Source organism: Schistocerca americana, chromosome X (genome assembly GCF_021461395.2).
Source record: "Schistocerca americana isolate TAMUIC-IGC-003095 chromosome X, iqSchAmer2.1, whole genome shotgun sequence".
Taxonomy (NCBI): Eukaryota; Metazoa; Arthropoda; class Insecta; order Orthoptera; family Acrididae; genus Schistocerca; species Schistocerca americana.
The window spans coordinates 1,011,210,598-1,011,237,180 of NC_060130.1; the positions used below are offsets into that span (position 1 = coordinate 1,011,210,598).

Below are 26,583 nucleotides of genomic sequence, written 5' to 3' on the forward strand. Positions count from 1 at the left end.
GTCACTAGTTTCTGTTTAATGACTGAAGTTAATATTTTGTATATTGTTGGCAGGCATGTTATGGGGCGATATTTAGCTGGGTTCGCTGTGTCTGCTTGATCTTTAGGTTTCAGATAAGTTATTCCATGTGTAAGTGTATCAGGGAATGTGTATGGGTCTGCAATGTAACTGTTAAATAATTTAGTTAGATGTGAATGTGTTGAGGTGAACTTCTTTAGCCAGAAATTTGCTATTTTATCATTTCCAGGGGCTTTCCAATTGTGAGTAGAATTAATTGCTTGGGTGACTTCATGTTGCAAAATTGTCACTTCAGGCATTTGTGGTATCATCTTGTATGTGTCTGTTTCTGCTTGTATCCACCGTGCATGCCTGTTATGTTGTACCGGGTTTGACCATATGTTGCTCCAGAAGTGTTCCATGTCTGTTATGTTTGGTGGATTGTTTATTTCAATGTGTGTGTTATCTATTGTCTGGTAAAATTTCTTTTGGTTTGTGTTGAATGATTGGTTTTGTTTCCTTCTATTTTCACTTTTTTTGTATCTTCTGAGTCGTTTGGCGAATGCTTGTAATTTCTGCTTCTTTTCGTCTAATTGCTCTGTCGCTTCTTGTTGTGAGATTTTACCTAACCTTTTTCGTTTCTTTTCTGAGATTTCATTTCTTATAAATTGTGTTAGCTGTCCGATGTCTTTTCTCAGTTTTTCTATTTTGATCTGTAGCCTGTGTTGCCATGCTGGTTTTGTGGGTTTCTTCTGTGTGTTGGTTGGTTCTGATCTCTGCCTAGTGTGTATATTTAGTGTAGTGAGTGCTCCTATATATACCAGTAGTTGTAACTCTTCCATAGTTGTGTTTTCATTTATTTTGTTGTGTATGATTGTGTTGATAGTTTTTATTGTTGTTTCGACTTGTGGGTTATTTGGTGGTCTATTATTATTATTATTATTATTATTATTATCGTTATTATTATTACTATTTTTTACTATGGGACCAAACTGCTGATGTCATCGGTCCCTAGGATTACAAACTACTTAATCTAACTTACACTAACGACAACACATACACCCACACCCGTAGGAGGATTCGAGCCTCTGACGGGGGGGAGAGCCGCACAAACTGTAACAAATTGCCTTAGACCGTATGGCTACCCCGCACAGCTTATGATTCATTCAGAAATCAACTTACAGAGTCAAAACCAACAGGGATGCGCATCAAAATCATATGAGTAATTGATAGACCAATGTGCGCTGGATGCTAGGTGCTTTGTGAAACAAGGTTTCTTCTTCTCAAGAATATAAGAATATGAATTTGACCCCCCCCCCCCCCCCTCACAGATTTGGGCTTGCTGTGCATGCGTGAATCTGGCAGCTTGGGCGTGGCAGTAAAATTTTTCCCGGTTGCATCTAGCTGCTTGCTGCGACTGCTACATAGGAAACAGCCATATTTCTGTAGCCAGAAACGGGAGAAGGTACTACTCACACGTCACTCGAGCCCGCTCGTAACTGCTAAACCGAATCTAATGTAAACAGTTGTGATGTCACGCTCATTGGAGGCAATTTGTTGTTATGAAGCATTGCATAGCCTTCCTAAAGCCTTTGACACATTTCGCTGTTGGCAAATGCTTGTATGAGCACTGAGTTTTGTTGTTGTATATGGCACATTTCCTTTGCAATTTATGTTTTATTTTCTTTTTTTCCCCCCCCCTTGTTCCGTTTCATTGTTACAGTATTATTCTGCAGTAGCGGGATACAGCAATATTCTTTGTTAGAGTATTGATTCTTACCAGTCAAAATTACTAAAAATTAACTCAAAACTAAAACAACAAAAAATTCCCAGAATTCTAAAAAATTCCTGGTTTTTTTTCCCAGTTTTCTCCTGGATGAAAAACTTCCCGGGTTTCTCCCAGATCTCCCGGGTCGCATACACCCTGCTTAGAACATTTACTTGCTACAGAAACTGCAGTTCCTTCTCTAAATCCTCGCACAAACGAAAAAATGGCTGACATCGAAATAAGTGTCCAAGGAATAGAAAAGCAACTGGAATCACTCAATAGAGGAAAGTCCACTGGACCTGACGGGATACCAATTCGATTCTACACAGAGTACGCGAAAGAACTTGCCCCCCCTTCTAACAGCCGTGTACCGCAAGTCTCTAGAGGAACGGAGGGTTCCAAATGATTGGAAAAGAGCACAGATAGTCCCAGTCTTCAAGAAGGGTCATCGAGCAGATGCGCAAATTATAGACCTATATCTCTTACGTCGATCTCTTGTAGAATTTTAGAACATGTTTTTTGCTCGCGTATCATGTCATTTCTGGAAACCCAGAATCTACTATGTAGGAATCAACATGGATTCCGGAAACAGCGATCGTGTGAGACTCAACTCGCCTTATTTGTTCATGAGACCCAGAAAATATTAGATACAGGCTCCCAGGTAGATGCTATTTTTCTTGACTTCCGGAAGGCGTTCGATACAGTTCCGCACTGTCGCCTGATAAACAAAGTAAGAGCCTACGGAATATCAGACCAGCTGTGTGGCTGGATTGAAGAGTTTTTAGCAAACAGAACACAGCATGTTGTTATCAATGGAGAGACGTCTACAGACGTTAAAGTAACCTCTGGCGTGCCACAGGGGAGTGTTATGGGACCATTGCTTTTCACAATATATATAAATGACTTAGTAGATAGTGTCGGAAGTTCCATGCGGCTTTTCGCGGATGATGCTGTAGTATACAGAGAAGTTGCAGCATTAGAAAATTGTAGCGAAATGCAGGAAGATCTGCAGCGGATAGGCACTTGGTGCAGGGAGTGGCAACTGACCCTTAACATAGACAAATGTAATGTATTGCGAATACATAGAAAGAAGGATCCTTTATTGTATGATTATATGATAGCGGAACAAACACTGGTAGCAGTTACATCTGTAAAATATCTGGGAGTATGCGTGCGGAATGATTTGAAGTGGAATGATCATATAAAATTAATTGTTGGTAAGGCGGGTACCAGGTTGAGATTCATTGGGAGAGTGCTTAGAAAATGTAGTCCATCAACAAAGGAGGTGGCTTACAAAACACTCGTTCGACCTATACTTGAGTATTGCTCAGCAGTGTGGGATCCGTACCAGGTCGGGTTGACGGAGGAGATAGAGAAGATCCAAAGAAGAGCGGCGCGTTTCGTTACCGGGTTATTTGGTAACCGTGATAGCGTTACGGAGATGTTTAATAAACTCAAGTGGCAGACTCTGCAAGAGAGGCGCTCTGCATCGCGGTGTAGCTTGCTCGCCAGGTTTCGAGAGGGTGCGTTTCTGGATGAGGTATCGAATACATTGCTTCCCCCTACTTATACCTCCCGAGGAGATCACGAATGTAAAATTAGAGAGATTAGAGCGCGCACGGAGGCTTTCAGACAGTCGTTCTTCCCGCGAACCATATGCGACTGGAACAGGAAAGGGAGGTAATGACAGTGGCACGTAAAGTGCCCTCCGCCACACACCGTTGGGTGGCTTGCGGAGTATCAATGTAGATGTAGATGTAGAAACTGACAATAAACTGCTGCTGTAAGGGGAGAAAGTTCTTTTGCTTAATCTATATATAATTTTACATATATGCTATAAGCTCCAATTACATTACCTGTATTGACAAAATTTAGTTTATTTTCTATTACACAATTATTTCTCTCTGTACCTATCACATCAGTACTCATATAATGAATCACATCAGTACTCATATAATGACAGACAGGAGGAACTGTAGTATGATCTTCCCAGTGAAACAATTCTGGAAGATGGTATCAAAAATTTTGTCCTTGTCTGTGCTGTCATCCATTTTGATACTAGTTAGCTGATAGACGAATTTAAAATGTTTACTGACTTATGCAAGGCCAAAATTCTTATGAATTCTTGTCACATTAGGGACAGACTGTTACCTGCTAATTCCTGCTAATTCATTGAAATCTTCTATTTTTGTTCTCCTCATATTCACTTTGGATTTGTTCAGCTGTTGTTTGACAAGAAGACTTTGGCTCTGTTTGAATTTGTGATGAACCTCCCTCTGCTTCTGTAGCAACATTTTAACATGACTACTGAACCAGGATAGGTATCTCTTATCCCTCACAATCTTGCTGAAGTGTACTGTACAATACTGTTGAGTTTTATTCATTGATATTCCATACCTCCACTGCTTGAGATGAATGTTTGATGCTGACTACTCAGGTAATCTGTCATCCTTTTTTGTTGCATTTGCTCAGCAGCAAAATTTTCCTGCCTTTCTTCAAATTTCTTTTAATGCATATAGTTATTGATGCTATAATAGCCATATGGTCATCAATTCAATTCTCTATGTTTAGTGAATCACAAAGTTTGTGATCCCTTGGCAATCAGATCTCAGAAATTACTCTTAAGGGTCAGTTCTCTAACTGTTCAAGATAATTTCTGTATAAGACACTTAGTACAATATCACTTAAGTCCCTGTTTCTACCACTTGTTCATATCACGAGCCTTTAAGCTACAAGTCAGTATTTGCCACAGCATGAGCAGAAAATTTATTTGTGATATACCCTAATTTTTTCCTAAAATGTTGTCATTGTGGCTTCTGAGGAACATGGTCTATAAAAGTATCATATTAACATAACAATGTACATTTTCACAGCAACAGACTTGAATGACTGCTTCATGGAGTTCTTTCCATATCAGGTTTGTATTCAACCACAGCTTTCACCAACTTTTTCTGACGTCACAGTCAGGAGTTATCCGTAGGCAATGTAGTACTTCATTTATTTGTTCTTATGACTGCCATAGTAGCTACACTGCTCAGTCAATAAGAATGCTGCACAGAACATGCACCTAACTACTGGGATTCTGGATTCTGTCATCAGAGATGCCACTGGGATCAGAATGTGTAACAATTACTTTAACCAGGACACTGGATATACCTCAGTGGTGCATGGAAATGGGTGCTTGATGCTGAAATACATCAGTAAAATCTGCTGAGTCATCCACCATCTAAAGAAATCACAATCACTACCAATGCTTTCCCATCACAGACATCTGACATAACCTCAGGTAGTGTAAGGAAGCTCTGTGACATTGTGAGATCTTCGTGACATAATTCAGTCAAATAAATCAAGTACTGCACAGCCTATGGGTAACTTCTAATGATGATGTAGAAGCTTGAGACTAAATACATATCTTATACAGCAACTCTCCAATAACATCTCTAGATACTGTATGTGATAATTACTACTGATAAATTAGATTAATCGTGTGGTATTATCAGGAACGCTCCTGACATTTATTAACAGTGCAATTACTTTTTTGTGCTTAGAATGCACCTGACCTATTAAGTGTGCCATTCAGTTCTTTTTGGCACATTATAACAGTGGTGTCATCATTGATAACATTTGGACTGGAATCAACTACAGGTAACAGATATATACTGCCTACACCTGGAATAGTTTGGGAACAAACATAATTCTAATACTAACAGATCTCCAAGACAATGAAGAAAAAGTGTTCTGCAATCACTATTTTACCACAGGTGCCACAATGAAAAAGATTACATTCTTTATCATTTATCTTCAACCTGAAACACAGTGAATACTTGGACATCACAATGTTACAGCACTATTATATACTACAGCCTTCCTAAACTGGTGTGTGAAAGAAAGGCATCATTTAGGATTAGATCTTTCCACTGACTCTGATCATTTAACAACAGCCAAAGTAGCTTCTAATGTTGAGCTCAGGATCACACAGTATATACCACATTGTTTATTACACACCGATAATGGTTGAGTCCCTAAAGAAAATATTTGTGATCTATGAAGATGAAAATGATTAATTTTGAACACAATAATGAAACACTGCTTAAGGCTGCTACATCAAAGGCTCTCAATTTGTGACACGACTTTCACCTCCACTGTTAAATAAATACACAGCACCTACTAAGAAGGAAAAGAGGGGGAGGGGGGGTTTAAATACATATTATCAAGTAAACAATATATGCAACAATTACAGAATATTTCAATTTGGAAATCTGCAGGAAATACTTCACAATTAAGACATAATTATTTGATAAATTAAAAAAGGAGGAGGGGGACTAAGCTAAAACATACAACATGGGAAATTACATCACTTCATTCCTGCTAGTAGTATATATTTACAAATGTCTGCTTGTGTCTGTGTATGTGCGGATGGATGTGCGTGTGTGTGCGCGAGTGTATACCTGTCTTTTTTTCCCCCTAAGGTAAGTCTTTCCACTCCCGGGATTGGAATGACTCCTTACCCTCTCCCTTAAAACCCACATCCTTTCGTCTTTCCCTCTCCTTCCCTCTTTCCTGATGAAGCAACCGTTGGTTGCGAAAGCTTGAATTTTGTGTGTATGTTTGTGTTTGTTTGTGTGTCTATCAACCTGTCAGCGCTTTCGTTTGGTAAGTCACATCATCTTGTATGAAATTTCTAATAACTAATTACATCAAACTTACTGTGTAAATGTATATACAAATATACTTACTTCTTTTGACTTTGATATCTTGCAGCCATTTATTAAGTTTTCTGGGTACTGGAAAGCTGTGCCCACACGCTTGCGAAACTGTGGAGGAGACTCGCCTGGTTCTAATGGTATCTCAGGAGGAAGAACTCCTGTTAGTTCAGCTTCTTTAATACACAGCTCCTTCAATTCTTGAGTGCAGTCCTGCAGTTTCAGCTCTATTGAATTCTTGCGTGATTCTAAAGAGGCCATTAACTCTCTGTGGCTACTTTGCTGTGCATCCAGACTTTCACCATCTACACAGCCAAGGGCAAACATAATAGTGTGATTCTATACTTAATCTAAATGTCTAAATTATTAAATGGTGCATAATAAAAAATTAACTTTTTTAAAAATTTTACTGTAAATAAATATCTCCAGTTCCCAGCCATGACACTCAATGCCACAGATTACAAGATGAACATGTGTCACTACAATACAAAATGAAAACAGACAAGCACTCAACTGCAGCTAATTGATGGGTGGCACAGACTGATATGTGTAATAGATCAAAACATTTCACTAGCTTTTCTGCAGTTGTGGAAAACCACCCTGTGTGTGTGTGTGTGTGTGTGTGTGTGTGTGTGTGTGTGTGTTAGTAGTAGTAGTAGCAGCAGCAGCAGCAGCAGCAGGAGCAGGAGCAGGATCAGGAGCACGAGTAGTAGTAGAAAATGGACAATAAATTGTTTGAAAGCTAGAACAATGTTCTAAGCAGTTACGGGCATTTACGTTCTATCCATCATCCAGGTAGAGGAAAGTGGCTCTTTCCCCTCATTACAAGAGACTCAGAAGATAACTTACAGAAGTCAATCCACAAACAGGAAATAACAAAAAAGGTAATTTTGAAATATTTATGCATAAAATTAAGATACAAATATCCACTGGTAAACAACTGACAACAGCAAAAATATTCATAGGAGACAAACTTGTGGAACACGTCAATGTTTTTAAATGCCTTGGTTGTAGTTTAAACTTTAAACAGCTCCAGAGAGACTGACACCACAATTAAATCCTATTCTAGTTCACATGGCACAATTAAAAGAACCTAAGTTGCAAAACCAATGTTTAATCAATGATGAGATTTTATATCCAGGCAGCAGAAATTAGGCTTCAACAGTCAGTCATAGGATACTGACCTGATAAACTGCTCAGTATCCAAGTAGTCAACAAAAAAATGTAGAGCTGGAATTCTGAATGCAATATTAAAAATGAGTTATTGCCATGTAAATGAGCTGTGTGTCAATTCCACTTCCCCTCTAAAAGTGCTATGTCATCTTTCTGCTGCAACTAGTTGAAATGGCTACACGTGGCTCTTGGTGTATGTCCATGCTGTTTGGAAGCTGTAGCACTATGTGCCTGTCACCTAATGTGTGAAGTTATGCACATTTCTCATTTCCACTCAACATGTCTACAATCGACATAGATTGAGTAGCTACTAGTAACATGATTTTTAAATCTTAATGGAAAATTATGAGTCTTAGGAAATAACAACACAATTCAAGAATTAGTGGTGAAAGTTATCATAACTACAGAAATGTTGATAAGCAAGAAAAGAAATTACCATCATCTGCAGTAATACATCATTAAGTTTTAATAAGTAATCTTTTGAGGTAACTAATCTTGAAATGTAGACTGTCATACAGTCATCTGAAATAGTATGTGGGGAGCAATAAATATATTTCAACTAGGAAGAAGTAATTTCACGGTGTGAATACAGTTCCTGTTACGCCATTTAGAGAAAACAAAGAGAATGTGCACGTCAGTGAGAAAAATCGCCCAACTATACTGTAACTAAACTGCTCTAAAGCCGTATTTTGCACCAACTGCATATCTGAAAATGTGTTTTAGCTTAGATTCAAGTGCAGAAGGCAATGAAAGAATAAGTCTTCTGAAACTATAAAAATACTGTGTCAACTAAAGTAATTGTCAAGTAATGTACAATCACAGTGTTTTTTACTTTCAGGTTATATGTAGCTGCCAATATCAATGCAAGGACATCACTTTTAATATTATGAAGGCTCTCTTTCATGCATTTCACAAGCAAGATATGAACAGTCATGGTAGCTACTTACTTGGCTCATTGCAAGTATTGCCATTTGCAAGACATTGAGATGCCTCATATACTGAGCCTACCGAGAGTCAAAGTTAATGTTTGATAAGCTTCATTGTTCCAGATGAAAATGAGAATCATTTAAGGCTATGCAAGAAGACTTCTATGGACATTTTTGGAATTACTCCAAAGCTAACTGAAACCCTGGTGAAGAGGAAAAAAGAAGGAAAACACAGAAGCAGTATTTGAGTTGCGATTTAAATACGGAAAGGCTTGGAAGGCATTTCTGATCAAATACCCTAAATGGTAAGGTGACATATAAGTTTTATTGCAGGTTTTTCCACAATGGCTTTCCTCAACTTTCCTTTCAGAAATCTCATGTAGACACTTGCAAAGGCTGTGACTGCTACAATATAGCCATGAAAAATAGAGACACAGCTGAAGCTGCTTCAGCAAAATTAAAATTGGAACTACACCATTGAAAAGCTGAAGCAGCTTTCAATGCCATGAAAAGTGACAGTATTGCCTCAACATTACTTGACAGCAATATATGCAATATAATCGTGGACATACAGAAAATGTTTCAGCTACCTAAACTCACACATCTAAATATGTATTACTCTTGACAACAACAATTTATACAATTTCAATGACGAAGGAAAAGATAGATTGCTTCTTATCGTAAATAAGGCACGTTAAGTTGCAGTAAGGCACAATTAAAAGACACTTATATAAAACTTTCCACCACAGCCTTCATCAGCAAAAGAGAAACACACACCATTCACACACATAAGCAAGCACACCTCGTGCACATGTTAACAGCCAACTCCGGCAGCTCAAGCCAGAATGTTGTTCATACAATTTCGGCATTCATGTTTGCAATACTGGAGATGGGATAATGTGTGTTTGGCATGATGGAGAGTCCTCTCGAGGTGGAAACTAGACGGAATCTTATGTGCTTCAAGTTGTTGTTGACCCTGACAGTCCTTTAACACAAAAAAGAACTGTGTGTTTGGTGTGATAATTGTTGTAGGAAAATTTTTAAAAAATGCACGATCTTATTCCTCTACATGTTTCTGGTCAGTGCAGGACTGTTTAAAAGGATCAATCACAAATTTTTAGTGGTTGGGCACAGTTTCTCTTCTTCCGACAAAGATTTTGCACTGGTTGAGAAGTGCTGGGGCAAAATAACAAAGTGTCAAGTTCCAGCTGAAGTTGTCCGAGTGCATGGCCAATGCGGCCTTTTACAACTGTAAAAATTATGGGAAAGTTTATTGACTTTATAAAGTACCTGCAAAAGTTACTGACACCAACAAGTTGAAGATATCAGAATTAGTGTGGCTACGAGTAGATAGTGACAATCCTGGTGTCGTGAAATACAAGAAAGACTTCAATAAAATGGAAATGTGGTCACACTATAATGTTTTGAAGAAAGATTGTAGATTATTTGACATACTGTCCACTGAGTTAAGTTGGTTGGTTGGATTAAAAAAGGGGGAAAGGAACCAAACTACGAGGTCATCAGTCCCTTGTTCTGAATAAAACAATGACACAAGTGTGAGAATAAGATAAACAAGACTGACAACTCAAAATGGAATGAAAGGAAAAATCACAACAATGATGAAGGGTAACAAACATGTAAATGGACAAAAGAGGACAAGAAAACCACAGGAACGCAAGAAACAGGATGAAGAGATTAAAACAGCAAAGCAGATTACCATGACTGGCAGACCACGAGAATAAAAAAGGAGATGCCTGCAACACATTAAAACCTCCACCCTAGAAGCACTAGGGTGTTGCCAGATAAAATTAGCGGCAACGAGTCTGCTAACCCAAGATTTTGTCGTTGGGCAGTAAAAGTGGGACAGTGCACCAGAATATGGGCCACTGTCAACCAGGCACCGCATCAACACTCAGGCAGGTCTTTACGGCGCAGGAGGTAACCGTGGGTCGCCCAAGCGTGGCCAATGCGGAGCCGGCAGAGGACAACTAATTCCCTGCAAGAGGCCCACATGGAAGTCTTCCACAGATTTGTAGTCTCCATAATGCCACGCAGTTTGTTGTGTGTACTGTTATGCCATTCCGTCTCCCAAAGCCGAAAAACCCTACGGTGTAAGTCAGAACGCAGGTCAGGTTCAGAGATGCCCGTCACCAGAAGTGGTTTCCGCATAGCCTGTTTGGCCAGACTGTCACCAAGTTCATTGCCTGGGATGCCGACGTGTCCTGGGGTCCAGACAAACACCGCTGAACGACAGGACCGGTCCAGGGCAAAGATGGACTCCTGGATGGACGCTACCAAAGGATGGCAAGGGTAGCACTGATCAATAGCTTGTAGGCTGCTCAAGGAATCAATGCACAGAAGAAATGATTCCCTGGGACATGAACGGATATACTGAAGTGCACGAGAGATGGCCACCAGCTCTGCAGTGAAAACACTGCAGCCATCGGGTAAGGAATGCTGTTCAAAATGGTCTCTTGATGTAGGCGAAGCCAACATGACCCTTGGCCATAGAGCTGTCAGTGTAAACCACTTCAGAGCCTCTGAATACATCAAGAATCAAGAGGAAGTGACAGCAGAGAGTGCAGGAGTAACTGAGTCCTTAGTGTCATGCGAAAGGTCCAGAAAAATCTGCAGCCTAGGTGTACACCATGGAGGTGTATGCAGATGGACCTGGATGGGAGGTGGTAAAGGGAAGGACTCCAGTTCAGACAGAAGGGATCGCATGCGAACCGCAATCGTTAGCCCTAACCTGGGCCGCCCATGTGGTAGATGAACTGCCACAGGTGGAAAATGGAGACAGTAATTTTGATGCTCAGGAGAACTACGAATGTGTGTAATTTAACTGGTGAGCAGTTGTGCACATCAGATCTGCAATGGAGGGCCTACAGCCTCCACCAGGACGCTGGTCACCGGACTCGTCGTAAAAGGTCCTGTCGCTAGGCAAACGCCAGCAGCTTACAAACAACATTGGTGAGGCTGATGGGCCGATAGCTATCCAAATCAAGCGGGTTTTTACTGGGTTTGAGCACCTGGATGATGGTGCTCTCCCCCCATTGTGATGGAAAGACACCATCACACCAGATCCGGTTGAAGATGACGAGGAAATGGCACTTGTAGTCAGACGAGAGATGTTTAATCATCTGACTGTGGATCCGATCTGGCCCAGCAGCTGTGTTGGGACAATGTGCAGGTGCGCTGAGGAGCTCCCACTCTGTAAATGGGGCATTATAGGGTTCACTGTGGCGCGTAGTGAACGAGAGGACTTTCCTCTCCATCTGCCGTTTGAGGGTGCAAAAGGCTAGAGGGGTAGTTCTCCAACACAGAGGCTCAAGCTTGGCAATCGCATTTTCACGGTATATGGCACACCATTGATGGTAACGCCAGGGACACCTGTTGGGGTCTGGTACCAAAAAAGACATATGTTGCTCCCGAAGTAGGTGGTGCACGAGCAATGGGGAGAGAAGTGCCCCCCACCATCAAGGGGGCAGGTGTATCTCCCGGTTCTGAGAGTCAACAGAAATTCGAGGAACTGACGGAGTGACAACTGTTCTTGTAGCAGCGGCATATGAGGAGGTTAAAGAAACAGGATGTAGGTGCTCAAATTTGCTCTTAGGTCAGTCAGTCCAGGGTCTTATATTCCATGATTTTCCTCTTTTTCTGTAAAATCCTGCAGTCTCGCGAGCAACGTGAATGGTGCTCCCTGCAGTCGACACAGATGAGAGGTGGGGCACACGGAGTATCGGGATGCGACGGACGTCCACAATCTCGACAGGTGGGGCCGGAAGTACAGCGGGAAGACATACGGCCGAACTTCCGACGCATAAGTGCTGCATCGGGGAAGGAATATATTGCTTGACGTCATAGCGGTAGACCACCACCTCGACCTTCTCACGCAATGTGTCATCCTCGAAGGTTGAGATGAAGGCACCGGTGGCAACCCGGTTATCCCTCGGGCCCCAATGGACGCGCCAGACAAGACGAACACCTCGCTGCTCTAAATTGGCATCCAGTTCGTCACCAGACTGCAAAAGAAGGTCCCTGTGGAATATAATACCTCAGACAATATTTAAGCTCTTACGAGACGTGACGGTAACAGAAACATTCCCCAACTTGCCACAAGCGAGTAATGCCCGTGACTGGGCAGAGGATGCCGTTTTTACCAAAACTGACCCAGAGCGCATTTTGGACAAGCCCTCCACCTCCCCAAACCTGTTCTCCAAATGCCCCACAAAAAACTGAGGCTTCACGAACACGAAAGGTTCTCCAACTCTCGTACATACGAGGTACCGAGGTGAATAAGCTTCACTACCATCTTTAGCCTGACATTCTTCTCACGGTGTAGCCAGGGAGGGGAACAACTTGGGGTCATATTTCTTAGCACTGTAGTTAGACTTTGCCCGCTTAGAGACTGCTGGCAGCGGACCACCAGCAAGAGATGACATACTGTGCTTCCTGGCGTGTCATCCACCCTGATGCCACTCACTGCGACCTGGGGCCCTCCCCACGGGTGCCACCCAGCCGCAGCAACGACCACTCGGCAGGACAGCCACTGCCGGAAGTCCCGACGACCCGGGGTGACGGGCATCTACTCCTCGGCATACGTGTAGTCAGGGGTACATTTTGTAGGGATCACATTGTGTTTGTGCGGGAGTGATCTAGACGGTTGTAAAACAATAAACTGGTAGCCGAGATAGCAGGAATTATTTTTATTCCACGATTACCGGTTTCGGCAAAACTAAGGCCGCCGCCATCGGATCTTATGACCACTGTTTGCCTTGATGCCGTAACCTGTACGTGTCGTAAGATCTGATGACGGCGGCTTTAGTTTCACCGAAACCGGTAATCGTGGATTAAAAATAATTCCTGCAATCTCGGATACTGGTTTACTGTTTTACAACAGAGTACACGACGGCCCCACTGTAACGGGTTGGCTACCGTGCGGGATATGAGGTGCATGGAAAACGCACCCGGGAAGGTGTCCTCGCCCAAGAGATGGAGAACGGGTGGGTCTGCAATGCGCCGACGAGAAAGTGGGCCGAAGATCTCTATGCACGGTGCACCGTGTAAAGCACCCTTTCCCAATTGGCTCGCTCTTCAGGAAAATTTTGAAAAATGGAGGTCAAACCCTACAGGGGACCATCACATAAAGGCCGAAATGTGTGAGACTGCTTTCAGTCGCCTCTTACGACAGGCAGGAATACCTCGGGCCTATTCTAACCCCCGGACCCGCAGGAGTCACCGAGTTAAGATTTGCTGAATGATGAGCAAGAAATCATAGCTTTAAAAGAACTTGCTTTCAATGACTGACTATCTTGAAGGAAACAAACAGTTTTATCTTGATTTGTGTGCAAAATAAGTGTCACTTTTTATTTTACGGATTTATTGTTTCACTGTTTTCAGTATCACAAAATATTGTAATGCGTGTTATCTCTTAGCATTTGATAATGCAACTGAATTGTTCTAAACATCTCCTTACACTTTTTTTCAGGTTACAAGTATTTAGCACATAACTACAGTATCTGCATTATGGCACATTGCCCTTTTCAGTTTTTGAGGACAATTTTCCAAAATGTTATTTCCATTGACTGTAAGAAAACATCTCTATAAATATTATAGAGTAATTTGAAATGTAACTCAATACAAAATTTTGATAAAATATATCGATCTTGTTCTCTGGTATTTATTATGTTTTTCACTATAACTAAAATCCAGTTTCATGGCACTTACCTATTTTAGAATTTCCATTCTACAAATATTTATTTCTGAGGAGCATGATGGAGAGCACAAATAGACTAACTTTCATAGCACTGTACAATATGCTTTAGACCAGTACATGCCCAGCATAATTGTGAGGGATGGGGAATAGTTTTAATAATGATGTTAAAAAGTTGCTACAGAAGCAAAGAAAATTTAATCAAAGAATTAAGTGATGTCAAAATCTAGTTGACAAACAAAAGTTGAACAAGCCCAAAATGAGCATAAGCAGGGCAATGAGGGAAGAGTTCAATGAACTTTAAAGTTCTGTCAACCAATGTGATAAAAACACCTAAGAAGTACTGGTCTTACATAAGTTTATTTGTAGATCAAAATCACGTATTCAGTTGATCAGTGACCATACTGGCACCAAAGCAGAAGATGACAGAGAGAAAATTGAAAGACCGAATTTACTCTTCCAAAATGGTTTCTTTGCAGAAGATTGTGATAGGGTTCCTCCTTCCAATCATCGTACAAATGCCGAAACGACAGATTACGGAATAGAAAAGCAATTAAAATAGCTCAACAGAAGCAAAAAATCTAGTCAATATGACATACTTCTGTGATTCTATAGAGATTACGAGAAAAAACTTGCTTCCCTTCTAACAGCAGTATACCACAAATCACTGGAGCAATGAGGGATAACAAATAATTGGAAAAAAAGCACACGTTATTCCTATTTGTACACTCGAGACAGTGTAGACGGAAAACTCTTTACATTATAGGCACCCAACTTTATAGGGTTAATGTACAGACTGTGTGCTGCAGGATTTGTGTTGTTAGTGTCACGACTTGCCATTTGCTTGAGAGATAACTCTGCCATTGGCCAATTGTTCCAAACTATGTGGCCACCAAGATTATCAGATTTGAACTTGTGTTGGAGGTTGAAGATGAGCTTAGTGAGGAAGGTAACCAGCAGTAGAGCAATCTCTAGTGCATTACCCTCTTATGAGGAAATTAAAATGTGTTTCTTTCAGTAGTTTATTCATTATTCCTCTTCTGCGTGTCTTTACATAGGTTTGCATGAAGTTTCATTGTACTATATTCATTTGTTTTTCATGGGACAGTTTAATTGTAATCACCTCGTATTACTAAATTAAAGTCTCCTGCTGTATTTTTCTGTCTGTATGTGAAGGCTAAGCTCAGGGACTGATGTAGGGATACTGATACGGTTTTCACTAATGGATAGACTGATTCGTGAGGGAGGTTTGTGCAGATAATTTGTTACCATTATGCCAGACAAGTCACTGGCCACAGATACTTCGTGTCACCCGTGCAAAGCTGGGGCAAATCACTAGTTTTCAATAGTGATCATCTGACAGATGCACATAGTACAAGTCTATATCACTATCTGGTGTAGAAATATGGAACATTTTTTTACGTCCGTACATAATGACATTTTTCGAGAAGGGAAAGTTTTATAAAAGTCGACACGGATTCCGTTAATAGAGATTTTGCATAACACACCTAGCTCTGTTCAGTTATGAAATATATAGAACACTGGCGAGGAATACACCGAGATCGGTGCCGTATTCCTCGACTTCCGAAAAGCGATTGATACGGATTAACACTGTTGTTTAGTGACAGAGAATGGACCTGATCTGTGACTGGACTCAGGAGTTCCTAGCAGATAAACTCGACACACTGCTCTTAAAATGATGAAACTGACAAATATAAAGGTAATTTTAGTTGTATCCCTAGCAAGTGTTATAGTGCCTGTAACTTTCCTGTTTACAATATATACTTAAATGATCTAGTGGATAATGCAGGAAACTTTATGAGACTGTTCCCAGACGATGCTGTTATCTATAGGAAGGCTGCGACACTAGAAGACTGTAATGAAATGCGAGACGATTTGCGGAGGATTAATGATTGGTGCAGTGACTGCCAATTAAGCTTTAATGTGAATAAATGTAATGTCTCGCATATTAAAAGGTGAAGAAATCCACTACTGTTCGATAGCACTACTGGCGACAAACCACTGGAAACAGTAACTACCGTAAAATACGTAGGAGTAACTGTCTTGAATGACCTAAAATGGAAAGAACACATAAAATGAATTACAGGAAAAAATGATGTCATGTTGAGATTAATTGGAAGAATAGTTAATCCACAAAAGAAGTGGCTTGCAAAACACTTACAAAACTGATAATTGAGTACTACTCATCATCCTGAGCACCTTACCAGATTGGATTAATAGAAGGGATGGAGAAGATCCAATAGAGAGCAGTACATTGTCATACGATCATTTAGTAAGCGTGTGAGTGTTACGGAGGTGCTCAACAAACTCCCGTGGCAATGCTACAACAGACAGGCTTACTGTTGGAATTCCGCAAGCGTACATTTCAAGAGGAGTTGGGTGTCATGTTACTTCTCCCCACATGCGTGTCGTAAAATGAGAAAACTGGAGAAACTGGAGTTGATAAGGGGGTTTATCAACCATCATTCTTCCCATGTACCATTCACAAATTGAACGGAGAAACGAGGAAATGATAGTGGTAAGCTACCAGAGTTGATCCCATCTGAAATGAAGATACAAAATCCACATAGGGTATAAAGAGTACATGGAAGAAATTGCAGTAAATCTGATAAAATAGTTGAATCATAATGAATTGTAGTACTGGAAGACCACAGAAAAGACGGAAAGCCCAATTCTGCAACTTAACAAGACTGATAACTGATGCTGATGACTAAATTAAGTTACATGTTTGAATTTTCTGTTATTAAAAAGAAGATAACCACCATAAATCTCCACTCGTCACTTCATTTTTGAAATGCTTTACGAAGGAGTAAATCTGTAACATTAAATATATGGGTAAGTGATTCACATCACATTCTTAATGAGGCCATGCTGATTTAAATTTGTACCTGGAAGAGACAACAAAACTATACAACATCACAGGATTACTAGTATAAAAACTGTTGGGCTTCATGCCGAGTCAGTCTGGTGAAGAGGAGCCTTTCAGTGCACTTAACATGGACCCCAGGAAATTTATACCAACATATTTTTCCCCCTGACAAAGCACAAACCAAATAGACTGAGATACACTGTAGGCAATTTCTCTATTCAATTCAATATTTGATTGGTGGCTCCATAGAGTGCTGCGTCCACAACGACCATATATTTAAAATTAGAAGGAAGGTCAGTGTTGGTCGTAATATTGATGGTTTATTGACAGCAAAATCGATTTTTATTGTTTTATTGTGATCGTTTCTTAGCTTTTTACTGATAATAACTTGACACCTGTGCCTATGAGTTTAATTTGTACACCACAGCACTGAAGATGATCACTATGTGATTGAAAATCGATTTTGCTGTCAATAAACCATCAATATTACGGTCAACACTGACCTTCCTTCTAAATTCAATATTTACTATAAAACTTCTCTTTTGTTGGATAAGGAACAATAACTTTACATTCCTCACATTTTTAAAAGAACACTGAACTGTACAATCTCTATGATATAGTAAATTTTCATTTTCAATTAGATTTTCATATTAACCTTGTGTACTAATGCCAAATTATTTTACTTCCTTTGTGTGCCTCTTTGATCAGTCCTTAACTCAAACACATAATTACTTTGCTTCAGTAAAAAAGGTAGATTTTATTTTCAATCTCACTACTCAGAAGCTCACATGTTTATTTCTTCAGATTTTCCAGATATTTGATCAAATTTATCCCCTCCCCCCAAATCCTCCCAATACTGACTTTCACTACCTGCTGTACCAGCTCTACTATATTTGCAAACAAAATTCCAGGACCCAAAGAAATTTATTTTTAACCATGTAAGATTTTCTTATCGCACTGACAATAGTGGGTCTGAAATAACAGCACTACAACAAGCCTCTCTCTTACACTGTGTATTCGTGACTGCACGTATTTTGTTTCAGATCCAAGAAGACTATAGAATTGCTATTAAAGAAATATCTGCAGTTGTTTACTTTTTCTTCATATAGCTTCAATAGCTGTGCCAAAAGTAGGAGAAGTTGAGAAGTAATTACATTCATATTATCTGAAGTTCATTCTTGATGATTTTGTGCAATTACAGTATAAAAAAATACACTACAGCCCTACTGCACCAATTATTCCATCCTCAAATCCTAAATCTTGCAGGAAAAAGCACAAAATAAAATATATTCAAAAGGACGAGAAATGACTGAAGGATGACAACCTTGCCAACCTGTAAACTTGGCCAAATCATAATCTGATATTCACAATAAATCACCACACACCTGTGCAATCTGTACTAACAGCATTAGACAGTCAGTATATACAGGGTGTTTCAAAAATGACCGGTATATTTGAAACGGCAATAAAAACTAAACGAGCAGCGATAGAAATACACCGTTTGTTGCAATATGCTTGGGACAACAGTACATTTTCAGGCGGACAAACTTTCGAAATTACAGTAGTTACAATTTTCAACAACAGATGGCGCTGCAAGTGATGTGAAAGATATAGAAGACAACGCAGTCTGTGGGTGCGCCATTCTGTACGTCGTCTTTCTGCTGTAAGCGTGTGCTGTTCACAACATGCAAGTGTCCTGTAGACAACATGGTTTATTCCTTAGAACAGAGGATTTTTCTGGTGTTGGAATTCCATCGCATAGAACACAGTGTTGTTCCAACAAGACGAAGTTTTCAACGGAGGTTTAATGTAACCAAAGGACTGAAAAGTGATACAATAAAGGATCTGTTTGAAAAATTTCAACGGACTGGGAACGTGACGGATGAACGTGCTGGAAAGGTAGGGCGACCGCGTACGGCAACCACAGAGGGCAACACGCAGCTAGTGCAGCAGGTGATCCAACAGCGGCCTCGGGTTTCCGTTCGCCGTGTTGCAGCTGCGGTCCAAATGACGCCAACGTCCACGTATCGTCTCATGCGCCAGAGTTTACACCTCTATCCATACAAAATTCAAACGCGGCAACCCCTCAGCGCCGCTACCATTGCTGCACGAGAGACATTCGCTAACGATATAGTGCACAGGATTGATGACGGAGATATGCATGTGGGCAGCATTTGGTTTACTGACGAAGCGTATTTTTACCTGGACAGCTTCGTCAATAAACAGAACTGGCGCATATGGGGAACCGAAAAGCCCCATGTTGCAGTCCCATCATCCCTGCATCCTCAAAAGTACTGGTCTGGGCCGCCATTTCTTCCAAAGGAATCATTGGCCCATTTTTCAGATCTGAAACGATTACTGCATCACGCTATCTGGACATTCTTCGTGAATTTGTGGCGGTACAAACTGCCTTAGACGACACTGCGAACACGTCGTGGTTTATGCAAGATGGTGCCCGGCCACATCGCACGGCCGACGTCTTTAATTTCCTGAATGAATATTTCGATGATTGTGTGATTGCTTTGGGCTATCCGAAACATACAGGAGGCGGCGTGGATTGGCCTCCCTATTCGCCAGACATGAACCCCTGTGACTTCTTTCTGTGGGGACACTTGAAAGACCAGGTGTACCACCAGAATCCAGAAACAATTGAACAGCTGAAGCAGTACATCTCATCTGCATGTGAAGCCATTCCGCCAGACACGTTGTCAAAGGTTTCGGATAATTTCATTCAGAGACTACGCCATATTATTGCTACGCATGGTGGATATGTGGAAAATATCGTACTATAGAGTTTCCCAGACCGCAGCGCCATCTGTTGTTGAAAATTGTAACTACTGTAATTTCAAAAGTTTGTCTGCCTGAAAATGTACTGTTGTCCCAAGCATATTGCAACAAACGGTGTATTTCTATCGCTGCTTGTTTAGTTTTTATTGCCGTTTCAAATATACCGGTCATTTTTGAAACACCCTGTATTTAGCGTATGGAAGTAGTCTGGAAAGCAAGAAGACTTTATTAGGGTTGAGCAAAGGACCACATGTAAGAGCCCAAAGAGATGATATGTCTCAACCTCATAAGCAGAACACTCCATAATAATATTTATTGCAATAATACACTAAAATTTGGTTTTGGTATCAAAGAGATGAGTAATATTAATCTCTCTTCAACAACAAAGTCATATAAGTTAGACAAAAATTGGAAATGAAAACAGCCATGCCCTTTCCAAAGGAACCATCTCAGTATTTGCCTTACACAATTTAGAAAAACTGTTAAAAAACCAAATCTAGAGGGCTAAATGAGAGTTTGAATCCTCTTCCTCCTACATGGGATCGAGTTCTTTAACCAATGAGCCACTAGCTTTGAGAGTATCAAGGATGATCTCCCTCCACATGGGTTGTATGTGACTGGTAGGCACGGTTTCCCATAGAGACAATACGATATGCAATTTGACAAGTTGCAGTAACGGTCATGCGACACAGTGTTTATCTGTGCAACATTTGTGTTTCTACTGGATCGATACGAACAGATGACAAGTAACAAGACAGCATGAATGCATCTGTGGCAGCACCCATTATAATTTCTTACAAGGTGTGACAAAGGATACTGTTCCCACATTCATGACAATAAAGGGATTGATTCCTTTGCATCACAGGAATTACACCACATTATAGCCTTGGACAATTACGTTATTGGAACTAGTGATATGTCAATAAAAATAGAACATACAACAAACCATGTTTAGAAAGCACTGCTTTAAAATGGATTGCTAGACAGTGTGAGGACATGGCCAATTAGTTTGTTTTATTATGTTTCAGAAGTATTTACAGATACAATTACCAAAAGTAATAAGCAAGGTGGAACAATGAAATTTAAAAAAATTGTACATGTAAATGGAAATTCATATGCGAAATCGTATTCTACTTTCTGTAAGACCTCAGATTCTGGTGTCCTACCAAGGAATTTTTACCAGCCTCACTTAAAAAATAATCAGTTACAGCAAATCTGTTTCTTATTGTTAATTCATTTCTTCTTCTTTCATCCAAGTTTGAGGCGGATTCATATAATTTCACAGTAAATGTGTCTTTGAGCACCAGAACACAATATGCTTTAATTACATCAATAGTAAAATCCAATTTCACATTCTTTGCTCTCTGGAGCAAACGCCATTTGTTGAACAATATGTGAACAAAATCACTTGCTGATTTTTTTGTGAATGAAACTCTTAGTGCAGACAAGAAAAAAATACAGACAAGGTATAGCTAAATCTGCCACTTGATCTATGTATGTCTATCTAGTTTTAAAATGAAAATAACTCTTATGTAATGTAATCTTAAAACGTGACTGTAACTGACTTCTTAAAGCACGTACAAAAGAGAAATTTTAAGTTATAACTCTGCATAGCATGCAGCCATAGTGTCTAGTGAAGCCCGTCATCAGCCACATCGTAAACACTGAACAGTATTTATCCAGGACTCGCAAGAGATATGGCTCTTCTTCCAGTGTTAAAAACAATTTTAATATGTCAACTACATTTTGTACGCAGCAATTTACAACCTAAAATAGTTCAAAGGTCCCATGGAACTTACATGGGAAAATACTGGAAGAAACCTATACCAAATACCAAGACTACACGCAAATGCTAAAGGAAATGAAGGCATTCAAAATTCCAATAAGGAAAGTTTTCTCTGCCCCAGCATTCAGGAGTATTGAGTACAGAGTTTTACAACCACCTAATATCCAACAGGAACAAATTATCCTACAATATAGCCCGTAAATTCTTCCAAATAATTTCTTGCCCCATGTCTGTCTCCTGATCCAGTGTTTGGGGGCACTTTTTCATTCCCTTACAAACCTGTGCAGTTTCCATATCTTTTTCTCACAATTAAGGGGGACCTGGACGCCATGAGCATATTACAAATAATAATAATAATAATAATAATAAAGCCCGTGGAGGCCCGGGAAAAGAATAGGCCTCCGGTGTGTTCTGCCAGTCGTAAAAGGCAACGAAAAGAACAAACCACTAATAGGGCTAACCCTCCTTTTAGTGTGATTAGTTGGTTCAGGACAGAACTAAAGAAGCCTCGGACAAGCGCCGTCATGGTCGGGGACGACGTTTGAACCCTATGCCCGCCCACAATGGTAACGACACTGCTAGCCAACTGGAAAATGATTTAAATCCAAATAGAGGTGTTTTGCAGGATATGCTTCCTGCAACCACCCTAGAAGGAAAACAAAGACAGAGGATGAGATGGTCAGATGAAGTTAATCGACACCTCATGTTCTGTTATTACCAAGCAACAAACCTAGGAACCAACACAACTGGATACAGATCACAAGTATACACAACATTTATTATCAGATACCCAGAATTAAAATTTTTAACAGAACAACGACTAGCTGATCAGATCCATGTAATAATCAAAAATAACAGGATATCCCAGTCAGAATTAGAAAACATCAAACAACAAGTACAACAAATACTGGAACAAAATAATGTGCAATCAGAAGAAGAAGAAAATCAGTAATAGACTCAAACATCCCAAAGCAAACAAACAAAGAACAACACGCATCAATTAAACAATCAGAGGAAAACGAAATCTTAAGACAGCCACCAGAACAAGCACAAACAGAACTCGAAGTAACACACATGTTAGATATAGAAGAAAAATTTCAGCTGACATGTATAGAATACAAAGACACAAATACAGACATTAGACCATTCTTGCATAGACCGCCAAATAACCCACAAGTCGAGACAACAATAAAAACTATCAACACAATCATACACAACAAAATAAATGAAAACACAACTATGGAAGAGTTACAACTACTGGTTTATATAGGAGCACTCACTACACTAAATATACACACTAGGCAGAGATCAGAACCAACCAACACACAGAAGAAACCCACAAAACCAGCATGGAAACACAGGCTACAGATCAGAATAGAAAAACTGAGAAAAGACATCGGACAGCTAACACAATTTATAAGAAATGAAATCTCAGAAAAAAAACTAAAAAGGTTAGGTAAAATCTCACAACAAGAAGCGATAGAGCAATTAGATGAAAAGAAGCAGAAATTACAAGCATTCGCCAAACGACTTAGAAGATACAAAAAAAGTGAAAATAGAAGGAAACAAAACCAAATATTCAACACAAACCAAAAGAAATTTTACCACACAATAGATAACACACACGTTAAAATAGACAATCCACCAAACATAACAGACATGGAACACTTCTGGAGCAACATATGGTCAAACCCAGTACAACATAACAGGCATGAACGGTGGATACAAGCAGAAACAGATACGTACAAGATGATACCACAAATGCCTGAAGTGATAATTTTGCAACATGAAGTCACTCAAGCAATTACTTCTACTCACAATTGGAATGCCCCTGGAAAAGATAAAATAGCAAATTTCTGGCCAAAGAAGTTTACCTCAACACATTCACATCCAACTAAATTATTTAACAGTTACATTGCAGACCCATACATATTCCCTAATACATTTACACATGGAATAACTTATCTGAAACCTAAATATCAAGCAGACACAGCAAACCCAGCTAAATATCGCCCCATAACATGCCTACCAACAATATAAAAAAATTTAACTTCAGTCATTACACAGAAATTAATGACACATACAACACAGAACAAAATTATAAATGAAGAACAAAAAGGCTGTTGCAAAGGAGCACGTGGATGTAAAGAGCAACTGATAATAGATGCAGAGGTGACATATCAAGCTAAAACTAAACAAAGGTCGCTACACTACGCATACATTGATTACCAAAAAGCTTTTGATAGTGTACCCCACTCATGGTTACTACAAATATTAGAAATATACAAAGTAGATCCTAAATTGATACAGTTCCTAAACATAGTAATGAAAAATTGGAAAACCACACTTAATATCCAAAAAAATTCAAATAATATCACATCACAGCCAATACAGATTAAGCATGGAATATACCAAGGAGACTCATTAAGTCCTTTCTGGTTCTGCCTTGCTCTGAACCCACTATCCAACATGCTAAATAATACAAATTATGGATACAATATTACTGGAACATACCCGCACAAAATCACACATTTGCTATACATGGATGATCTAAAACTACTGGCAGCAACAAATCAACAACTCAACCAATTACTAAAGATAGTAGAAGTATTCAGCAATGATATAAATATGGCTTTTGGAACAGACAAATGTAAGAAAAATAGCATAGTCAAGGGAAAACACACTAAACAGGAAGATTACATATTGAATAGCCACAGCAACTGCATAGAAGCAATGGAAAAAACAGATGCCTATAAATATCTAGGATACAGACAAAAAATAGGAATAGATAATACAAATATTAAAGAAGAACTAAAAGAAAAATATAGACAAAGACTAACAAAAATACTGAAAACAGAATTGACAGCAAGAAACAAGACAAAAGCTATAAATACTTATGCTATACCAATATTGGCCTACTCATTTGGAGTAGTGAAATGGAGTAACACAGACCTAGAAGCACTCAATACACTTACACGATCACAATGCCACAAATATAGAATACATCACATACATTCAGCAACTGAAAGATTCACATTAAGCAGAAAGGAAGGAGGGAGGGGATTTATCGACATAAAAAACCTACATTATGGACAGGTAGACAATTTAAGAAAATTCTTTCTAGAACGAGCAGAAACTAGCAAAATACACAAAGCAATCACTCATATAAATACATCGGCTACACCACTGCAATTTCATAACCACTTCTACAATCCTTTAGATCACATAACATCAACAGATATGAAGAAAGTAAATTGGAAAAAGAAAACACTACATGGCAAGCACCCGTATCATCTAACACAGCCACACATCGATCAAGACGCATCCAACACATGGCTAAGAAAAGGCAATATATACAGTGAAACAGAAGGATTCATGATTGCAATACAGGATCAAACAATAAACACCAGATATTACAGCAAGCATATTATTAAAGATCCCAATACCACAACAGATAAATGCAGACTTTGCAAACAACAAATAGAAACAGTAGATCACATCACACGCGGGTGTACAATACTAGCAAATACAGAATACCCCAGAAGACATGACAATGTAGCAAAAATAATACATCAACAGCTTGCCTTACAACATAAACTTATAAAACAACATGTTCCCACATACAAGTATGCACCACAAAATGTACTGGAGAATGATGAATACAAATTATATTGGAACAGAACCATTATAACAGATAAAACAACACCACATAACAAACCTGACATCATACTCACCATTAAAAAGAAGAAATTAACACAACTAATCGAAATATCCATACCCAATAAAACAAATATACAAAAGAAAGCAGGAGAAAAAATTGAAAAATACATCCAACTGGCTGAGGAAGTGAAGGACACGTGGCATCAGGATAAAGTTGACATTATATCAATTATACTATCAGCTACAGGAGTCATACCACACAATATCCACCAGTACATCAATGCAATACAGCTACATCCAAACTTATATATACAACTACAGAAATCCGTAATTATTGATACATGTTCAATTACCCGAAAGTTCCTAAATGCAATATAACATATACCGTACAGTTAAAAGGAAGTGACGCTTGATCAAGGTCCGCGTCACTTTCCATTTTTAACCAGAGATAACATCTGAGACAGGAAAGAGAAATAATAATAATAATTTTAAAAAAATGGTAATTTGGGTTTATTTAATAAAATTCTGTGATTGTTTCCGATTCTAAAAATATATATTTCATGTATATTACATCATGATTTTCGTGTTTAAATGCCTTTCTAAAGCAGATGCAGTGTGTGTTTTTTAAATGCCTAGCTGTCATACTACTGTCAAACACAAAACATTGTTATTTAGTTTTGCTGCCAATACTTCTATAGTAACTCATTTTAAGAACAAACTGACTGTACTGGGAGTAATTTGTCTTTCTGATAATATAAGTTGTTTACTTCGGTTTATTTAGGTTTTTTGCAGGTGTTTGTGTGGTAAACTTGTTGTTGTGACCATTTCAGGTGAACTTAAATGATTTTTCATCCCAAAATGACAAAAACTAAGATGCTTAATTGCAGTTGTAAATTTTAAGTTAATCAATACAAGTGTGTTGTTGGGTATTGTAACAAAAATGAAGAAATCATTATGCTGCAGTGAACCGAGGTTATGCCTCAAAGTTTGTCAGGCAGTGCTTCAAAACACAAGTTGAAACATTTTACAGAAAGTGAAAAAGACATTGGCATTGTAAAAATTGAGAATAATGGTAATATTTTAATTAGTAAGTGCAAGATTTCAAAATTACTTTTGTCTGTTGCTAAATGTAAATACTGTAATAGTGAAAAATCCTTTATATTTAGTGAGGACATAAGTA

General features: G+C 39.2%; 1 protein-coding gene across 3 annotated transcripts in view; it reads right to left on the reverse strand.

Annotated features, from left to right (window-relative positions):
• LOC124554806 overlaps window positions 1-26,583 on the reverse strand; it is a 185,420-nt gene that overhangs the window by 123,541 nt on the left and 35,296 nt on the right. For 2 of the 3 annotated variants that reach the window (XM_047128462.1, XM_047128463.1), the window contains one exon: window positions 6,502-6,773. In XM_047128462.1, coding sequence (XP_046984418.1) covers window positions 6,502-6,773 — 272 coding nt within the window. Of the gene's footprint in view, window positions 1-6,501; window positions 6,796-26,583 lie in introns of those variants that run through there. The other variant, XM_047128461.1, reaches the window with a different exon arrangement.